This window comes from Eleginops maclovinus, chromosome 17 (genome assembly GCF_036324505.1).
Source record: "Eleginops maclovinus isolate JMC-PN-2008 ecotype Puerto Natales chromosome 17, JC_Emac_rtc_rv5, whole genome shotgun sequence".
Taxonomy (NCBI): Eukaryota; Metazoa; Chordata; class Actinopteri; order Perciformes; family Eleginopidae; genus Eleginops; species Eleginops maclovinus.
In genome coordinates this window covers 9,828,575-9,847,184 of record NC_086365.1, presented here as the reverse complement: position 1 = coordinate 9,847,184, position 18,610 = coordinate 9,828,575, and the positions used below count along the sequence as shown (strand labels likewise).

At 41.9% G+C, this 18,610-nt stretch overlaps 1 protein-coding gene across 2 annotated transcripts; it reads left to right on the top strand.

The window, feature by feature from the left end:
- Window positions 1-1,632: 1,632 nt before the first annotated feature.
- On the top strand, window positions 1,633-18,538 carry braf (B-Raf proto-oncogene, serine/threonine kinase). Of its 2 annotated transcripts, XM_063905511.1 has the most exons (20): window positions 1,633-1,787; window positions 4,054-4,155; window positions 4,243-4,530; window positions 5,209-5,312; window positions 5,824-5,926; window positions 6,033-6,181; window positions 6,578-6,697; window positions 6,777-6,936; window positions 7,109-7,148; window positions 8,341-8,460; window positions 9,844-9,980; window positions 10,054-10,171; window positions 10,959-11,043; window positions 11,319-11,495; window positions 11,586-11,632; window positions 12,106-12,224; window positions 12,312-12,443; window positions 12,785-12,919; window positions 13,270-13,423; window positions 14,313-18,538. In XM_063905511.1, exons 1-20 carry the CDS (start codon window positions 1,638-1,640, stop codon window positions 14,333-14,335), a joined length of 2,463 nt encoding a protein of 820 aa, XP_063761581.1. In that variant the 5' UTR covers window positions 1,633-1,637; the 3' UTR covers window positions 14,336-18,538. The 2 variants fall into 2 exon arrangements, with proteins under 2 accessions (XP_063761581.1, XP_063761582.1); XM_063905512.1 differs by lacking the exon at window positions 8,341-8,460.
- The last annotated feature ends 72 nt before the right edge of the window (window positions 18,539-18,610 follow it).

Sequence of the window (18,610 nt, the reverse complement as noted above, 5' to 3'; positions counted from 1 at the left end):
GAATACGGGATTAGGAGGTTCTGCAACATAGGACAAGCCCTGTCTATTTACAGGCTTTATACACAAACAGGACCAGTTTAAAATCAATTCTGAAGCGCGCTGGCAGCCTGTGAAGAGAGGCCAGAATGGGGGTAATATGGCCTCTTCCAGGGAGCCTGGCTGCGGCGTTCTGGACCAGTTGCAGGCGGGACAGGGATGACTGACAGATCCCAGAATAGGGAGTTGCAGTAGTCTAGACAGGAAGATATAAAGGTGTGGATGAGCTTGATTGGTAGAAATCCATATTCTTCTTATAAGTCTGGTTCTTCTCAGGTAGTTAAGCAGGCATTCTCTGCTAGGCCCACTTTCCCCACAATGTAGTAAATCTTGGATTTTTGATACAGAAACCCCCCGTCTCCTCATTTTCTCCATCACAATTCTCCTCTCAGATGTTTCCTGCAAATCAGAAGTATATGCTGTATCGTTTCCTCTTCCGCACACCTTTCACAATGTTCAGTCTGTTTCCCCATGTTTTTTGGTTCCCATTTTAATGACTATGTCCTGTCTTGTTAGGACCTTCTCCTAATCCCGATTTGTTCCTGGATTGAATATAGTTCCCTCCCTCTTCTCTCCCGATCCCATATGTTGCCATCATTGAAACCCCTCCTACTACTCTACTACTTGTGTCAACTGAAGTTTATTTATAACAACCAATAAAGTGCTTTCCAGATCGGCAATCAATATGTATTTTTACACAGGTAAAAAATAGGCAAAAAGAAAAGAAATACAATAAAAGCAACAATAACGTAACAGCATTAATAAAGTAAAACAAAAATAGTTTGCCTAGCTAGGGCTGAACGCCAGGTAGAAGAAATGGGTTTTCAACAGTGTTTTAAAGTGCTCAATTGACTGTGCAGCTCTAACCTGAACAGGCAGGCTGTTCCACAGCTTTGGGGCAACGACTGAGAAGCCCTGTCTCCCGAGTCAGTACCTGGGTACTGCAAGGAGCAGCTGCAGACCTTAGTGCTCTTATGTGGCTTAAGAACTCAGATAAATAGTAAGGTGCTACAGTTTACACTGTTGTTAAAAACAATAAGTAAAACCTTGAATTGGATCCTGAAATGAACAGGAAGACAGTGCAAAGAAGCAAGAACAGGTCTAATGTGGTCAAGCCGTTTCTTTCGGTCGGCAGGCGTGTAAAGCCTTTACCTTATCAAGCAGTCACAGTTTAAAGAAACTAGTTCTGAGCTGATCTGCTTTTGAAACCTTAGATCCCCTGCAAAAAGGACAACAAGGTCTCTTGAGAGGGGGCCAATGGCACTGTCGTAGTAGCCATCTAAAAGGTTCAGCTCCCCAAATAAAATGAGCTCTGTTTAACCAGTAGCCTACTTCCATTTGAAGCACAAAGTAGCATAAAATGGAAGTAGCTACAAGTATCTCAAAATTGTTACTTTCCACCTCTGACCAGTGGTAATACATGATAAAATCATTTTGTGCCAAGTAACTGTAGTACTGTTGGGCCACCCATGCAGTCCAGAAGCTCAAAGCCCCGTCCTATGCACTGTCTCCCCCTCCTGTCTCTCTGTCTCCCCCTCCTGTCCTCAGCACCAGCCTGCGTTTCCCTCTATTATTTTCCACTCAGTTCCTCGCAGTTTAAAATGGCGGCGTTGAGCAGCGCCGAGTCCCCACCGCCCGTCTTTAACGGAGACACCGCGGAGCCGGGCAGTGAGCCGGGCCTGGAGGAGCTGGGTGCCGGCCTGGCCTCCTCCTGTACGGAGGGGATCCCCGGAGGTCCGCAGGATGAGGAGGTAAGCACTCCAGTGGCGGGGTAGCGGCTCTAAGCTGGGAAGGGGGCACGGGCTCCGAGCGGAGGTAATTGGATGTAAATCTTCAGGAAACACCGGCTGTAACATGGATCGTGGGGGATGCAGTGCAGGGGGCAAGACGATGTGGGACATGTGAACAACTCATTTGAGCACTATGCTTTATCAGCTTCCGAGAAAATGCGACATATTAATGTGAGCAGGAGGTTTCATTCGGCGGAGCCTGTGTTTATTTCGGGCCTGCTTTATTCCACTCGCTCCTGGCTCCGTCTTCCAGGCTCACTGCAGCTGTAGCCTGGTGCGCCAACACAGCACACACACACACCGCTATTGACGCAATAAAGACACGCAATTACACTGCTACTAATGCCTTTTTATTGGATTGTAATGCGGCCAAAGTTTGCATCACAAATCTTCTGAGGTCCTTTACCTCAATGTGGTGGTGGTGATGATGGTGATAATGATGATGATGGAGGAGGAGGAGGTGGAGGAGGAGGCTACCTCAAGTCGTGCTTGTTTTTTTTTTCTTTTCTATGTGTAATTTAGCTACACATGCTACTTTTTATTTATATTACAGGCTTTACAATCACCGCCCCCAAGTCCGCACGCGCACACGCACACGCACACTCAAAAGCGGAACCACCAGTCAGGCTGTGACCTCATCATTTAATACACAGGGACCATGTAGCCTAGCCTGATATCTGTCTCCAGTCAGCAGGTCAGAGGCCTCACTGCTGGACCATGACCGACATCACATTAGCAGAATACTAACAGTCACATTTAGCATCATTTGCAACAGTTTGTATATAATGATATCTTAAACAATACATACTTTTAATGTCAGATAACCTATAATAAATAAAAACAGAAATCTATGCATAATCAAAACACAATCAATCAGAACCTGTGAGCTTACTTATGTGGCCCCATTTTAACAGTCCTAAAAATCACATCAGCTGTACAGACATTTCTTTTAAATATGTCTGTTTGACTGTGGCATAGTCAAAAAATTGAATACAAACGCTGCACTTACACATTTAAATGGCACTCCGGTGATGGTCCCAAGCAAGCAAATGCAAACACACAAAATGCAACCAATAACCAAAATTCTCCCACCTGGTAAATAGCTTGTTTTTATGCAGCTGCAACGTAAACATTTCCCAAATTGGGATCAATAAAGTAATTCTATTATATTCTATTCTAGTTACATTTTCTTTAGAAGCCCCTGTTTCTCAAACTTGTGTGATCCAACCTGAGTTAGCTCTGATGACATCACTATGACATCATCAAGGTTTTTTTCTTCTTTTTCTCACTTAACAAAACTCCTCCAGAGCCACAGTTTTGCTGTCATTGCATGGCTTTTTGACATAACCTATTCTATTTAGCCAAATATTTATAGCCATTTTCCTAAGGTCCTAAAAGCTAAACTCTAGGAAGTTCTGAACTTAACCATATGTGTTTTCCTAATTAACAACAACAATTATTTAACAGGGCAGGACCAGATCAGAAAACATGACAGCTTTTTACTCAAATATGACAAATGTACTAATCAGACATAATGGTTTAGAAACTTTGACTGGAAGTGGCATGGTCTTTGCATTCTCAGAAAATGTGATTTACTGAGTTACTACACACCTTCTCACAACTTAAAGCAATGATATTTGCACAACTGGGTATTTGTATCTAAAATTAAACTTTAAACTCTTACAACAGTCACATGTTTTAAATAAATAAATGCCAACAGCAGTTTAAGTTTGGATTTTCCGCTGCTTAGAGCTGATTTATGGAAGTTAAACATGTATTAATTCCCTCTTATACCTATTTAATTTTACAGTAAAACTTGTCCTTTCAAACAACAGCAATTATTTAAATTTCTATATATAGTAAAGAGGACTAGGATAACTAGCTATCTGCGGAGCTACCTCAGCTTCCTCTCTTGTGTCATTTAGTGTCATCTTGTTTTTCTGTGCACTAAAAAGATAAGAGTAGATGTATCGGTCCATCAAGGATCTCAGCGGTCATCAGCATCTATTACCTGTTCAACTGTTGAACTTGAGTTGTGAAAGCTCTGATTGGTCCAGGTACAACGTCTAGTTTGTCATTCATTTTGGCCACGTCATGGCAATAATTTACTATAGTCACATGTGACACAGTGACCATTTCATATGATGTACAGAAGAGTCTGATTTGGACATGAACAGTTACTGAAGGATCTGAATTTGTACACATTGTTTGGTCTCTTTCCTCACAGATCTGGAATATCAAACAGATGATAAAGTTGACCCAAGAACACTTAGAGGCCCTTCTGGACAAGTTTGGGGGTGAACACAATCCTCCTTCCATATATCTAGAGGTAATACGAGTTAATGAATACAGTACATCTTGTATTTGTCCGTTCAGGTTTGGAAGTTGTTAAATCTATGGTGTGTGTCTCTGTCAGGCCTATGAGGAGTACACCAGCAAACTCGACGCCCTGCAGCAGAGGGAGCAGCAGCTGCTGGAGGCCATGGGCAACGGCACAGAATTCTCCTGCTCTCCTAACCCCATGCCAGCCCTTCTGGAGGTCACAATGGGGGGTTGTGGGGTCACAGGGGGGGCTCAGGCCTATCCCTCGGCCCCTAACACCTTGGCTGTCCTGCAGACCCCCATCGACGCCAGCAGAGCGAACCCCCGCTCCCCCCAGAAGCCAATCGTCAGGGTCTTCCTGCCCAACAAACAGAGAACAGTGGTACGTCGAATTTCGTCTGTGGATTTAAAAAAAAGAGTATTGTTCCAGATTATAATCACCCAAAACATTTATTTTTAATTTGAATATAAGTAAGTGTTGGTTGAAATGGACTCTCTGGGAAAACCGAATGATATATTTCACAGTTGAAAATTTGTCAATGTTCCCCTTTTTGGGAAATGTAATATAGACGCTGTTTTCTGAATGACCTCAAACATATCTTTGAAATTCTCAGTTACATGTTAGCAGATATAAAGATGATGTGGATATCTGCAATAATAATATTATTAACTCGTATATAAATCTACCTTGAACAAAGACCTCTGAAACCAAAACGTTATCGAGTTGATCCTTTAATAATTGTGTTAAACAGTTGTCTTTGTGAACGTTTGGTCACCAAAGAAAATTCTGGAATTTCTAACCTACAAAGTCAATGTAAAGACACAAATAGACGCTAATATCCAATTACCAAATGTAGTCCTTGTCCTAGTCCAGGCTTGTGAATGCCGGTAAATAAGTGAGATAGGTTTCCCACTTTCAATTCAGCAGGCTGCTACCGGATTAAAAGACAGAAGAAACATTCTCACCTACCTTTTCAGTCAAAACATACAGAGCTGGTGTGTTTGGTTCCTCTTTTGGTCTACCATGTCAATTCAGTGAGTGCTGTTGTGTTGTGTTCAGGTGCCAGCCCGCTGTGGGATGACTGTGAGAGACTCGCTGAAGAAAGCTCTGATGATGCGAGGCCTCATCCCAGAGTGCTGTGCGGTCTACAGGGTACAGGATGGGTAAGTCTGCAGCTCACTCATAATCCGTTCACTGATACATGCACACTATGGTTGCACAACGCATTGCTTTTCTTCAACACAGCAATATGCCCAATAGTCCCATTACAGTACGTGCAATGTCAAGTCAGGTGTTTTCAATGACTACTCTATACATTGGTCTTTCTAAATAGAACATAATTGCCTCATTCATAAAGGTTCTTGAATAGATTTGGATCAAATCCTTCTTTTTTTTTTGCCAGTGTCAGAAATAAACCCAAACTGTATAGACGCAGCAGCAGGCATCAGAATGCTTTTATGGCAGTCTGACAAAAAGCAAACATACCTTAACTTGCAGATAAACATATTTCTATTATATTTAGAGTCTGCGATCAATGAAAATCAGGGAAATGTATCTTGTGTTATAACTACAAATACATCAGAGCTGCTGAGGTCAACCTGTTCTCTGCTAGAAACCATCATGGTTATGTTTGCTAACATTTCAGTATGCTGGTTAAACCACTTCCTGTTTCAGAGAGAAGAAGCCCATTGGCTGGGACACAGACATCTCCTGGCTTACAGGAGAGGAGTTACACGTAGAAGTGTTGGAGAATGTGCCGCTCACCACACACAACTTTGTAAGTACTGTTGGACAACGTGTCAGATCGTGACTCCAATATTACATACTGAATATTCTAATCAGTATTACCCTGTGCTGATTCTATGTCTGTGTTTGATTGACAGGTAAGGAAGACCTTCTTCACGCTGGCCTTCTGTGACTTCTGTAGAAAGCTGCTGTTCCAGGGTTTCCGCTGTCAGACCTGTGGCTATAAGTTCCACCAGCGCTGCAGCACTGAGGTTCCCCTCATGTGTGTCAACTATGACCAACTAGAGTAAGTCAGCAGCAAGCCACCAGACTGAGATAAAACTTGATGTACAATGTAGTGCTTCAGGCCTCTCTCGACCCAAGAATCGTGATTGTCGATATATTAGCTCAGCAATAGTAAAAGGATTGCATTTATAATGCAGTTTTCCAGCTTTTGCGATCCCTCAAAGCGCCCTACAAATACAAGTCAGCGTTCACACACATTCATACAGAGGCAGGGGCTGCCATACATGATGCCACATGCTCAATGAAACTAACATTCACACATCGTTGGCCATTGGTAGCAATGTTTAAACAACAAAAGAATTGGTGTTTCACTTCCTAAAAATATCTTCACTGCATGTAAAGACGCTGGCTTGTGATATCCAAAATGAAAGACTCTCCTTTGATGTGTGTTCCGCAGCTTGTTGCTAGTGTCCAAGTTCTTTGAGCATCACCCGTTCACCCAGGAGGACGTCTCCTCTGAGTGCACCACCCCCGTGTCTGAGGCCTGTCCGTCACTTCCCCCATCCGACTCCACCGGGTGAGTCCTCCACCTCCACACGAGTCATTCTCCTTCACACTTGCTACTGCAGTGTTTCAACAACATTGGTTCTTTCCAGGTCGATATGCCACTCCACTGTGTCCCCGTCCAAGTCCATACCAATCCCTCCCAGTTTCCGGCCCAACGAGGAAGACCACCGCAACCAGTTTGGCCAGCGGGACCGCTCGTCCTCAGCCCCGAACGTCCATATCAACACCATCGAGCCTGTCAACATCGACGTGAGTCTGCTCCCAATCTTCTCAACCATTTACTATGAACAGAGCTAACCAACTAAAAGCCAAACTTATATTATCTGTTCTGTGGCAATAGTTCAAGGACCAACAATGCAGTACATTAAATGGTGTTTCTGTGAAAGTTGTTGATACTATTAATTTCCCATCTCCTTTTCAGGACCTGATTCGAGATCAGTGCTTGCCAAGGTCAGATGGAGGTAAGGATCACAGTAGGAGACTTCTGTGCCTTTTTTCCCACCATCCTGCGTCTGCGTGCTCTTGGTCTTTTGTGTGTGTGTGTGTGTGTGTGTGGGTGTACGCGTGTGTGTGTGTGTGAGAAGTAAAGACCCAAAGAGTCAGTTCTGTTTATTTATCGTCATTGAGAGCAGTAGCCGGAGGGCACACATGTTTACTCAGATCTGTGGGTCAGAGTTTCAGCAGACCTCCTTATTATTTTTTTTTCAGCCTTACTTTGAGCTCCTGATACAAGTTGGGAGCTTTACAAAGGTGATAGATTGTTAAACTTAATGAAAGGTTTAATTGTTTATCTGTAAGTCAATAGCAGGTTGTAGTCTTTGGGATGGAACAATTATTGATATTTGTCATTCAGAAACGGTACCTGAAGGTCCTTTGAAAATAGTCTCTGCCTAGGTTGCTGAAAATGTGGTATTCAATAATATGAAAGATCATAGAAATGTTTCAATCTAAATATGAATCCACATTGAAATTAATATAATGGCACACATCTTTCTTTTTACGTTTTTTAACTGCAAAGCCTACTACATCCACCAACAATTTTAAACATGTTAGTCGGCGGGTTAAGCTATAGAAATTAGATTTTAATTTGCAGTTTGTGTACAGATTAAACAAAAAAGATAAAAGGTACAATTTAGTGAGCTTAGGAGACTGTTTCCTGAACTTAGACAGAGCCAGGCTAGCTGTTTCCCCTGCCTCCAGTCTTTATGCTAAGCTAAGCTAACCACATGTTCTAAACAACAACACCACCGACATAAGATCCTTATCATCTCACATCAGGAAAGAAAACAAAAAGGACTATTTCCTGTTTCCAAAATATTGACAATTAAGTGTTTTTCATATATCTTTAAGTAAAATCTTTATGCTAAGCTAGGCCAACTGCATTCTGAAAAGGGACCACATTTTTTAATAATAAAAAAATAGGCTTTACAACAGTTAACCCTCTAAGTAAGAAAGTCATGAGGAAAAAAATGAATAAGTAGAATAAAATAATAAAAGAAATGTAATTATTAAATATATAAAATAATAGTAAAAGCAAAGTGTGGTGTGAGGACGTTCCATCCCTCAGATGTAGCCATAGTTAGTTGTTAGTGAGAGGTGAGAGGGGCAGGGTGAGTAGCAGTGATGGTCTGTCTGTTTCTCTTTGCCCTGCAGCCCCCCCGACCCACCCCGCCCGCTGCTTGAGGAAGCACCGAACACGGACCTCAAGCCCCCTCCTATACTCCTACCCCAATGACATAGTGTTTGATTTTGAGCCCGAGCCTGTTTTCCGAGGTAGTTAGGCCTCTGTGTGTTACTGTGTCCTTCACCCTCCCACACCCCCAACCTCCCATTCCCCACACACACCAACCCCATCCACTGTTTGTGCCCCCCCCCCACTCTATCTCTCTTTTCCCCTCTTATGTCCTCTCTCTACACACCTGACAGGTTACACAGATATTTCACAGCCACTCTGATCACACACTCTTTAATGGATGGTGGTTTCACTGGTGAAATGCTCCCTTGATCACGTCACGTAAACCTAATCGATCAATAATTGTGAAGCTCTGTTTAATGACAGCACACGAGTAAAAATTCATGCTTCATTCAAAATGCATTAAATGAGTCTGGGATAATGACACACACATATGACTGCATCTGTTTAAATGGCTGCTTCATTTAAAAAAAGAGCATGTTCAACGTGACTTCAATTATTTAAAGGGTAAGTTAACCAAAAATAATATTCCTTTGCCTACCTCAAGTGAACCTACTTTTTGCTGAAGACATGGTTTTAATGAAAACTCCTGACAGTGTCCATTTTTACGAGATAACCAATAATCATGTCACTCCCAAAAGGTGCTCTATTTCTTACGTTTTGTTAAAGTAGCTAAAGACCGCTGAAAACAAAGTTGAGATGATATGATGCGCTAACTTTCACATGCACAAAATAATTGAAATCACATGGCTTGAACATTATTCAAGGCAAGCCAGCCTTAAGCCTTAACTTTTGACTAGCTCGAAGTTAGCTGTACCGTGAGCTATTGTATTATTCTTATTTGTATTACTTGAGTTAAAGTATCTTTGTCTTTAACTACAGTACAGTATATGCATGTACCTATAATTTACATTGTCTATGCAGGCTGTTGTACTGGAATAAACTTACTATTGTTTAGTAGACCCTAAAATCAAGTAGGGATCAAGTTAAATGAATTCTCCTTTTTGGTTGTTCTCGAACTCAACAAATCAGTGTCGGTCAACCACAGCCGAGTCCAATAATTCTGAGATGAGAACTCATTGGAAATAATGATTTGAAATCAAATATAATAATTTGTCTGTATTTCGTGCTAACAGAGGCTAAACATGTCCTTTTGGTCTTATTGTAAATAGTTTAACATTTGTGTTAGAAATGTTATTAAAAATACAGTTTAAAATTGGGCTCCTCTATGATCAAAATCATAAAATCCTGTGCTTTGCGAAACCATTAACTGCCTTTCAACCAAGCACCCCCCACGTCTCCTCTGCATGTGACCACACACACATACACACCACACACAGATGCAGAAGCCTCAATCGCCACTCGCCCAAACCTCTCTGTTTCTTTATTCCTCTTTTTAACCAACCCACCTTACCTTTTTTCTTTTATTTTCCCCCTTCTTCTCTTCCCTGATCCCCCTCCAGGCTCCACGGCAGGGCTGTCGGCCACGCCCCCCGCCTCTTTACCCGGCTCTCTGACCAATGTCAAGGTTGCACAGAAGTCGCCGTGCCAACAGAGGGAGCGCAAGTCGTCGTCGTCGTCCGAGGACCGCAATAAGATGGTGAGGAGCTGTCAGTGTTTTAATACAGTTCATTGTTTGTGTGCTTGTGCTGACTGAGTGCCCTGTGGAACAGAAAACTCTGGGGAGGAGGGACTCCAGCGACGACTGGGAGATCCCCGAGGGTCAGATCACTCTGGGGCAGAGGATAGGCTCCGGCTCCTTTGGAACCGTCTACAAGGGAAAGTGGCACGGTAAGACCAAAGATATTCCCCCTCTCAGATCGGCAGCATTGAATAAGGAACATCCTCTGGTCATCAACTCACCACATGTTGTTATAAGACTGTGAATTAGTTGTTTCTTTATTCAATTAAAGAGGCCCTATTATGCTTTTCGGGGTTTCCCTTTCCTGTAGCGTGTATATCGTATAAAAAGCCCCGTTTTTAAAAGGACATCAATGTGAGTGACATGTTTCTGCATTACCATAAGGAAAAATGTAGGGTATTTCAATTAAATCAAACTTACACCGTTCTTCTGCCCTAATCTGTCGTTTCCTCCAATTATTATTCTTTACATTTGCAGAAAATATGCTGACTATGCTTTAGAAAAAATTAACTACACTGTATTGTGAGCTGGTTTTAAAGAGTTATGTTTTCAGGGTTAGAAAATATTGAGAAATACATTTTTGGTTTGAGTCTTAATGGGTTGAAAAAATACATTGATTTAAAGCCTTTACCATTTGTAAAATCCTACCTATTATTGGCTTGAATACAAGACGAACGTTTCTTTTTTAAACAGTATGTATCAAACGGTATGAAATGCGTGTTAAAAAAAAAGGCTCCCTTGAAGCTTTTAAAACGTGTCTAGGTGTTTTGTTAATCGAAGGGCTAAATATGTGTAAATGTCTGGAAACCTAAACTTTTTAAGGTGTTTTTACTTTTTAAGTGGGTCCATGCAGTCAGTAACATCTTCTGACGTTGTAGCTGTGTTTGTTAACATCAACGTAGTGTTGAGACTGACGTTTTCTCTGTCTCCTCCCAGGCGATGTGGCAGTGAAGATGTTGAACGTCACGGCACCCACACCACAACAGCTCCAGGCCTTCAAGAATGAAGTGGGAGTCCTCAGGTAACTTCTGCCACCGACCCTCAGTACATCTGTTTACTTTGCTCCTTTAGGGGCTGTACACATGCAGCCTCTTTTACTGCCTTCAACACACGAGGCCGTCGGTCGTGATATTACTGGAATAAATTTGATTTGTTGTAATTAGTCACATGACAAGCGCTCACCCTGACACTGCTCTAGATTTTAATATTATATTACTGAAATGTCATCTTAAAGGACGAAGAGATTAGAAAGTGGCGCAGTTCTGTATTTTCACCGTCCTTGTGTGTTTGCTCCAGGAAAACGCGTCATGTGAACATCCTGCTGTTCATGGGCTACACCACCAAGCCTCAGCTGGCCATCGTGACCCAGTGGTGCGAAGGCTCCAGTCTGTACCACCACCTGCACATCATCGAGACCAAGTTCGAGATGATCAAGCTGATCGACATCGCCCGGCAGACCGCTCAGGGCATGGAGTGAGTTCCCGTTGAAGAAATAACAAAGCATTCAGATTTGATCATGTGTGTAGTCACTCTAATAACCCTTCTTCCCCTTTTCCTCCTCAGTTACCTGCACGCAAAATCAATCATCCACAGAGATTTGAAGAGCAACAGTATCTTTTAACTCATTCATGTTCAGGCAGAGGTCTGTCTGTCCAAATAAAATCCAAAATGTAGGTAATAAGTTGGGTTTTGGACCAAAATGTTCTCCATTATTACGCCAGGTGATCTAAAACTCCAGTCCTCCCAAGAATTTGAGTCGGGGTAGTGCTGCCAGAAAAAAATACAGCACTGTGAAGTTGATATAGATCTAACTTTTCGAGCTCGACAGTGGCCAATTGTAACGAGCGATCAGACCAGGAGCTGCACACCGTCTATGAAAACGAGAACCGTTGTTTAAATAGCATTGGACATCTGGTTTGGATTCTGGATAGCAGTTCCACTTGTGCTACAGGAGCAAATGCCAGTAGAATAAGAGACCAAAAAAACGAGGGAGTGTAACGGTATATTCCTCATGTAGTCACTCAATTCGGCCTCGTGAATGCGCTAGAGAAGAGTGTCTTTCCTTAACCCCCTCTCCTCCCAGATATTTTCCTCCACGAGGATCTGACGGTGAAGATTGGCGACTTTGGTCTGGCTACAGTCAAGTCCCGTTGGAGTGGCTCCCACCAGTTTGAACAGCTGTCCGGCTCCATTCTGTGGATGGTCAGTGTTTGTCTCCTACCCGTGACCTTTTCACTAAGTTTTAACTGTTGGATCTTTATTATAAAACCAACATGTGCTCTCTCTCAGGCTCCAGAGGTGATCCGGCTGCAGGACAAGAATCCCTACAGCTTCCAGTCAGATGTTTACGCTTTCGGCATCGTGCTGTACGAGCTCATGTCCGGAGCACTGCCCTATTCCAACATCAACAACAGAGACCAGGTCAGAGGACTCTATATTTCACACAGACACTTTTATTCAGAATGCAGCTTAGTAGATCCCTGCTCACATTAGTACCAACACTGCATTATACAAGGTTAATGCTTTTAAAAGTCTGTGGCTGGGGATTGATCCCAAGCACCCGGAAGTGTGGCGGATGCAAATATTCATAGTGGCCAAACAGCAGGTACTACATCTTCGGTGTCAGTCCGTGAGTCACTGGGCCGAAAAATACCCCATTGACTTACCTTGGGAAAGAGACGTCCTTATTTGAGTCATTAGGTATTAAAAGTTGTAAAATGCAAATAAAGTATTATATTGACGGATATCTTCTCTTCCCGTAGATCATATTTATGGTGGGTCGAGGTTACCTGTCCCCCGACCTCAGCAAGGTGCGCAGCAACTGTCCAAAAGCCATGAAGAGGCTGATGGCGGACTGCCTGAAGAAGAAGAGAGAGGAGCGACCCCTCTTCCCTCAGGTGGGACACGAATAAATACAAATGCTTCTATGTTTCATTCGGAGTCGGCCTATACATATCATTTGCTAGATTAAGGGCGTTTTGTGCTGAACAAATACACATTTACATTTACATTATAGAACAAATGATGACAGCCCTATAATTTGATGCAACCTCAGAAACAAGTGTGTGGTTTTTTAAGAAATATTTCTTCTCTCTGTGAATGACCTCATGGATTTGAATCAATAAGGAAATGACTGTCTTTACCAGCAGGTGGCCTCAGAGGTCTACAGGAGGATAAGAGCAGCGTTAACACATCAATGTGAAAGGTGCAGTGTTACTGACTGTGTCTTTGCTGTGTGTTCTGTCAGATCTTGGCGTCCATCGAGCTGCTCGCACGTTCATTACCCAAAATCCACCGCAGCGCCTCAGAGCCTTCGTTAAATCGGGCCGGCTTCCAGACGGAGGACTTCAGCTTGTACGCCTGCGCCTCACCTAAAACCCCCATCCAGGCCGGCGGCTATGGTGAGCTCAAACACACTCACACACACTCACACACACCAGTCTGAGTGTCTCAGTGCATTAACTAGTACTTTAAACCACTGAATTAAGAAGGATTGTCTGTGGCTTAATATCAGGGATTAGTCTGATATTCGGATAAATGGATTACTTATTGTTCAAGTGCATTAAGAACTAAACTATTTAAATGCAGGAAGACTTTCAATTGTACATTTTATCAGATTTTACTCCTCAGCAATAAATCCTATCCTTGTGAAACAGATATTGGTGATGTATATATTTGTGTATTTTCATAGTTTAAAAAGTTGGTCCTCATGTTTTGCTTTCCCAGCAATGTAAATGTTGGTTTTCTTTCTCTCTTAGACATTTGTATCTAATAAATTAATAGCACTTCTGTTTTGCCATTTTTTAAACCGTTTTTGAGTTACAGGAAGAGAAACTCAACCCTTCCTGCAGGTATCTCAGATTCAAAGTACATCAGAAACCTGAGGATTACTGTATGTCCTTTCAGGTGCTGTAAGGCTTTAAATGTAAAACAAAAAGCCTATAAATATAAAGGCAAGAGTTGAAGCGATTGTGGTCCAGATGCTTATTTTTTGGCTTTTCCATCTTGACAATAACAGAGGAGAGCAAACTGTAGATTCACCTTTTGACCAATTTATGCTTTTATCACAGCTTATCAATGGTGTAGGCCCTTTAAACCTGATTCATATAAAAAGAGCTGATGCAGCATGAAAATAATAAAGCACGTTTTGATATCACAGGCACAAAATACACATACATCTGAAAATGAGCATAATAGGGCCCCTTTAAAGCTGCATCCTAAAAGGAATTTGTTCCACATTCTGCTTTTGTGATGTTTCACTGATCTTCTCTTTCACTTGTCACTTTTCAGGGGAGTTCTCTGCATTTAAGTAAGCGCTGCAGATCCCATCAGTCCATCCCTCGTCACTTCTCAAAAAGTCTCGTGTCCATGCGGTGGAATCATTCATCACCGAAAAAAAACTGAAAAAATGTGTCTCAATGAATGTGCTTTTTTCTTCCTCTGTCAACCTGGAGAAGGCAAGCCTCACTGGAGTCCTTTTTTTTTTTTTAAACAAAAAAGCTGTCCAGCAGGCAAACGGCCACAGCGACAGACAAAACTGATTTAGGGAATAAAACAAAAATGATTATCACATGAAAAGAAAGGAAACACACAAAGATGTACGGTTTTGAGGAGAAGACGGCAAACTCCACAGATGCCTGCTGGAGGGGGAAAGATAAAGGGAACAGGAAGTGGTGACGGATGTAGGGCAAGTCGAGGCTTAGGGCGCCCCACGTCCTATCATTTCCTGGACTGCTCTTTGAGCGCCGGCGGAAGAAGAGGCTTCCCGTCCGCCGGTGGAGATGTGATGAGGCCAGGTGTTAACTAATCCGGAGACGAGCTGAAGGCCAACTCCGCAGGCGAAGGAATCTGACTTGAAAAATGGATTTATTTTTTAAGTATTTCACATTTTCAGCTAGCAGAAGTGCTGAGCTTTTTTTCTTTTTCTTTTGAAGGAATGGTAGCTATTTTAAAAGTCCCTCCTGTCACGCAGCACAGGCTTTTTGTAGTCCAAATTCTGCAAAAGAATACACATTTGAACAGCCGTGAATTTTGCTTCAAAGATTTCCAACTTTGTCTTTAGATTTCTGGTAGACAGAAGCTGTTTGTCAGTAGGGAAAATGCTAATTTGTTTGTCCTGAAAGCTACCGAAATGTAACGTTAATTGGCCTTTATAGGTGAGATTGAAACACTACTACTTTTCAAAGGTGTTCACGTGAAAGCAACAGAAGTGGTTCTCCCCGCAGATTTCCAAGAGAAAAATCTGACGTGTTCTGCGCTGTTCACAGGGAGGAAAAAAATACAGATGTGTTTGGTGAAAGCTACACAAGAGGGGTTTATGTTATGTTTGACAAGCCTGGTCTGAGCTGAGCTAGTGCCCAGCGTTTACACTGTGTGTACAGTAAGTTGTTACACAGCATCTTTACAGCAACTCTTTTCCCTTTTTGCTTCTCATGTTTTAATCCACAACTTTTTTTTTGTTGTAAATCCAAGAGCATGTAGTGTCATTGTTTCTTTTTCATGTGGCTTTAATATTGCACTCAATTGTGGACCTTACTCGCTTTCCGCTGCTGACTTATGGGCCGCAGTGTAACCTGCTGAAAGGACTGGTGATCCTCTGGAGAGTCATGAAAAAAAATATGATTTCAATCGCACCTTTTTACTTTCTCTATACACGTGCACCTGTACTTTTTCATTCCAGCGTGTGTTAAGGGTTGTAGATGTTGTTACAGGTTTCTTTATTTTGTTATCGTCAATGTTTGCCTTTTTCTGTACAGGCAGGCCTGCAGATATTTACTTATTTATGTTCTGTTTTTATGGATTCATTTTCGCTTTATTTGAAGCTATCAGTCTTTCTTTTTGATGCTTGTTTTAGTCTTTGTGACTCGTGTACTTGCACTTTGTAGAGATGGATCGAAGCAAATGAGCGACTTGCCTTTTTTTTTGTTTTGTTTTTTATCGAAGAAAACATTGTGACATACAGAGCTGATGACCCAAAACGAAACGTCCAATGCATGAGCCATCTGCAGGGGCTGACCTGTGAATTTTTTTGCCTGAAAAGGCTCAGTCGTCATCTCTGACTTTGTATTAAAAGAAAAAGCCTCAAGCAGCCGAGTATGTCGCCATAGCTACAGTGAGCGAAGGAGACTGCTGGCTCTGGTAAATTGTGGAGGTAGAGCACACTGCTAGAGCATCTATCCAAGCACTGAGGGACTTCTCATTCATCGAGGATATTTTTGTCGCCATCCTTAACCCGCCCACAGCCATGGTATTAAAAGGTTTTGTTGCTTTTCTTTTATGGACATGTTAGAAAATACATGTATTGTCCCTTCTTTGTGCGTTCAGGAAAGATAAAAGGCATGCAGAGATTTAGCCTAGCTTAGCACAAAGACTGGAAGCAGTAGGAAAGTGCTAGCCAGATACTCGTATTCCCTTATCGGGTCAGGTTGTGATTAACAACAGCTACCTGTTTTTTTTCCACACTTCAAAAATGGCTAAGAAAATGAGCTACCATCCAGTCAGATTGTATTTTTAACATTCCGCCCATTTAATAGTTTTATGAGCAGCTCAGAAATGTGACTTGTGTTCCTCCGTAACTTCTCAAACAAGTATCTCTGGACTGGATATTACCCAGGTTAAGACAGCAGACAAAAGCATGAATAGCCAAACACAAATTTGTTTGAAGCCTGATGCCTACTGGTGAAAGGAAGTCATTGGATGGTCCCGTATGATATCCCGTCACTCGGAAGATACTGGTGGCCCCCCAGGTGGTTGCAGAGCAGCAAGGGTGGGGCAAAGGTCTGAAAGTAATATCCTGGGTCTTTTCAGAGTGGTGCAGTGATGACCAAATTTTTGTAGGCCGACTAAAAAGATCCCTCGATTATAATCAATGGGATTTTTCCATTCAGAAAATTGCAGAAAATAAGTTCTTTGGCAGGATTATCTCCACATTCTCAACACTGTTTATTTTAAAGCGTTATGTTACAAGAGGCAGAAGTCAAATAACTAACGTCAGGCTATGACGGTTCTATGACTAAGGGGAAGCTGCTCGTTTGCCATGAAATTGTTTATTAGACTCTTTTAGTCACCTTTTAGCAACTGCTGTTTTATGACACGAATAAGCTTTGGGCATTCACCATTGGGGTGTTTACTGAGGTATTTTATGTCCTAGAACAAACTTGGAAAATATTTTAAATGTGTATTAAGCACAGACCGTATTTCAGTCATCAAACCAAAAACTCATTCAAAAAAAATGTTGACTTTGAGACGAGAGGAACCGAGGTTAACTTATTTCCAGATTTTAAAGACTCATCCCTGCACCACTCTTGTTTGTAGTTTTGGTCATAACTGCGGTTAAGTTTATTGCTGAGATCTGGGAACACGGTAGAGATTTAACTTTCTGGGTTGTGAAAACCCAACCAGAGCTAAAAGGACTCAGGTTAACATTCTTCAGTGGACCAGAATCACAAGTTGAATGTTCCTAGATGATTTAAAGAAATTATTCTATAACCCAGCAGTTATGTTTGCTGCTAGGTTGAGGGTTCACCTGGTTGACCTTGACTTGACTCCTGCGTTGGGGTTAGACAATGTAGGCATTTTATTTAAGATGACATATCACCCAGCCTGTTGCAGGAAGCTGAGTTGAAATGTTACAGAACTTTAATCGCAAAGACTTTAGCTTGTTTTGGGATCGTGAAGGAGACTTGAAGTAGATATAATTAATAAATATTACTGGTACACACAGAAGAGGATGAGGTTGTGTGTGGAGGAAGATCATTGAAGACTCGAGGCTAGGAATATACCTGGATTTCTTATTTTTGTTTTGAGCAAGCATTTCTAGGACTTGCAGTTCATTCCTAACCTCAGAAATAGATGTTGACGATACTGGCTGAACTTTACTTGCTTGTTCTAGAGCGTCTGATCTTGGCAATTACTTTTTCCCAGGTCAAGACTGAACTGTCGGCCTCACTACAAGAAGCACACAGCCTTTGTCCTCTTCAACAGGAAGTGTGCTGTATTTATTTTCTGTAGAGATCATTGCTTTCTATGAGAATATCGCCACAGATTTGTCTGCTGAACCTTTATAGAATCAGTAGGTGTACACACTGAGCTCCGTCACTAAGGCTCTCCACATAATGCTCCCCCTCCTCATCCAAGACTTCCCGTTCTTGAATTTCGTTTTTCTTCTTGAAAATTTGTTCTTCTCCTTGCCTGCACCTTAAACCCATCGATTCCTTTCAATTGAGAACTATCATGAAAAGCTTAATGATGTTTTTGGTTTTTTTTTTTCACCTGTAAATAGTTGTACAAAAGGAAATACTGTCAGTTTGCTAGGAGGCATGGAGACTACCAATGTAACAAATTATAAAGTGTTCAAAATAAAGAGACGGAAACTAAGAGACATTTTGATAGGCAGACTTCTGAGAAAAAACGGTTGAGTGTAAAAATATTTAAGGCTGTATCATAAGAAGAAAGAGCTTAATGTATTTGTTGTGAATATGAAAAACTGATATATTAAAGAAGTGCATGAAAACTGTCGTTGGGTTCAAGTGTCATTTTTATGGTGATGTGATGGTGTCATGTTGAGGTGTTGTGTTCACTGACATATT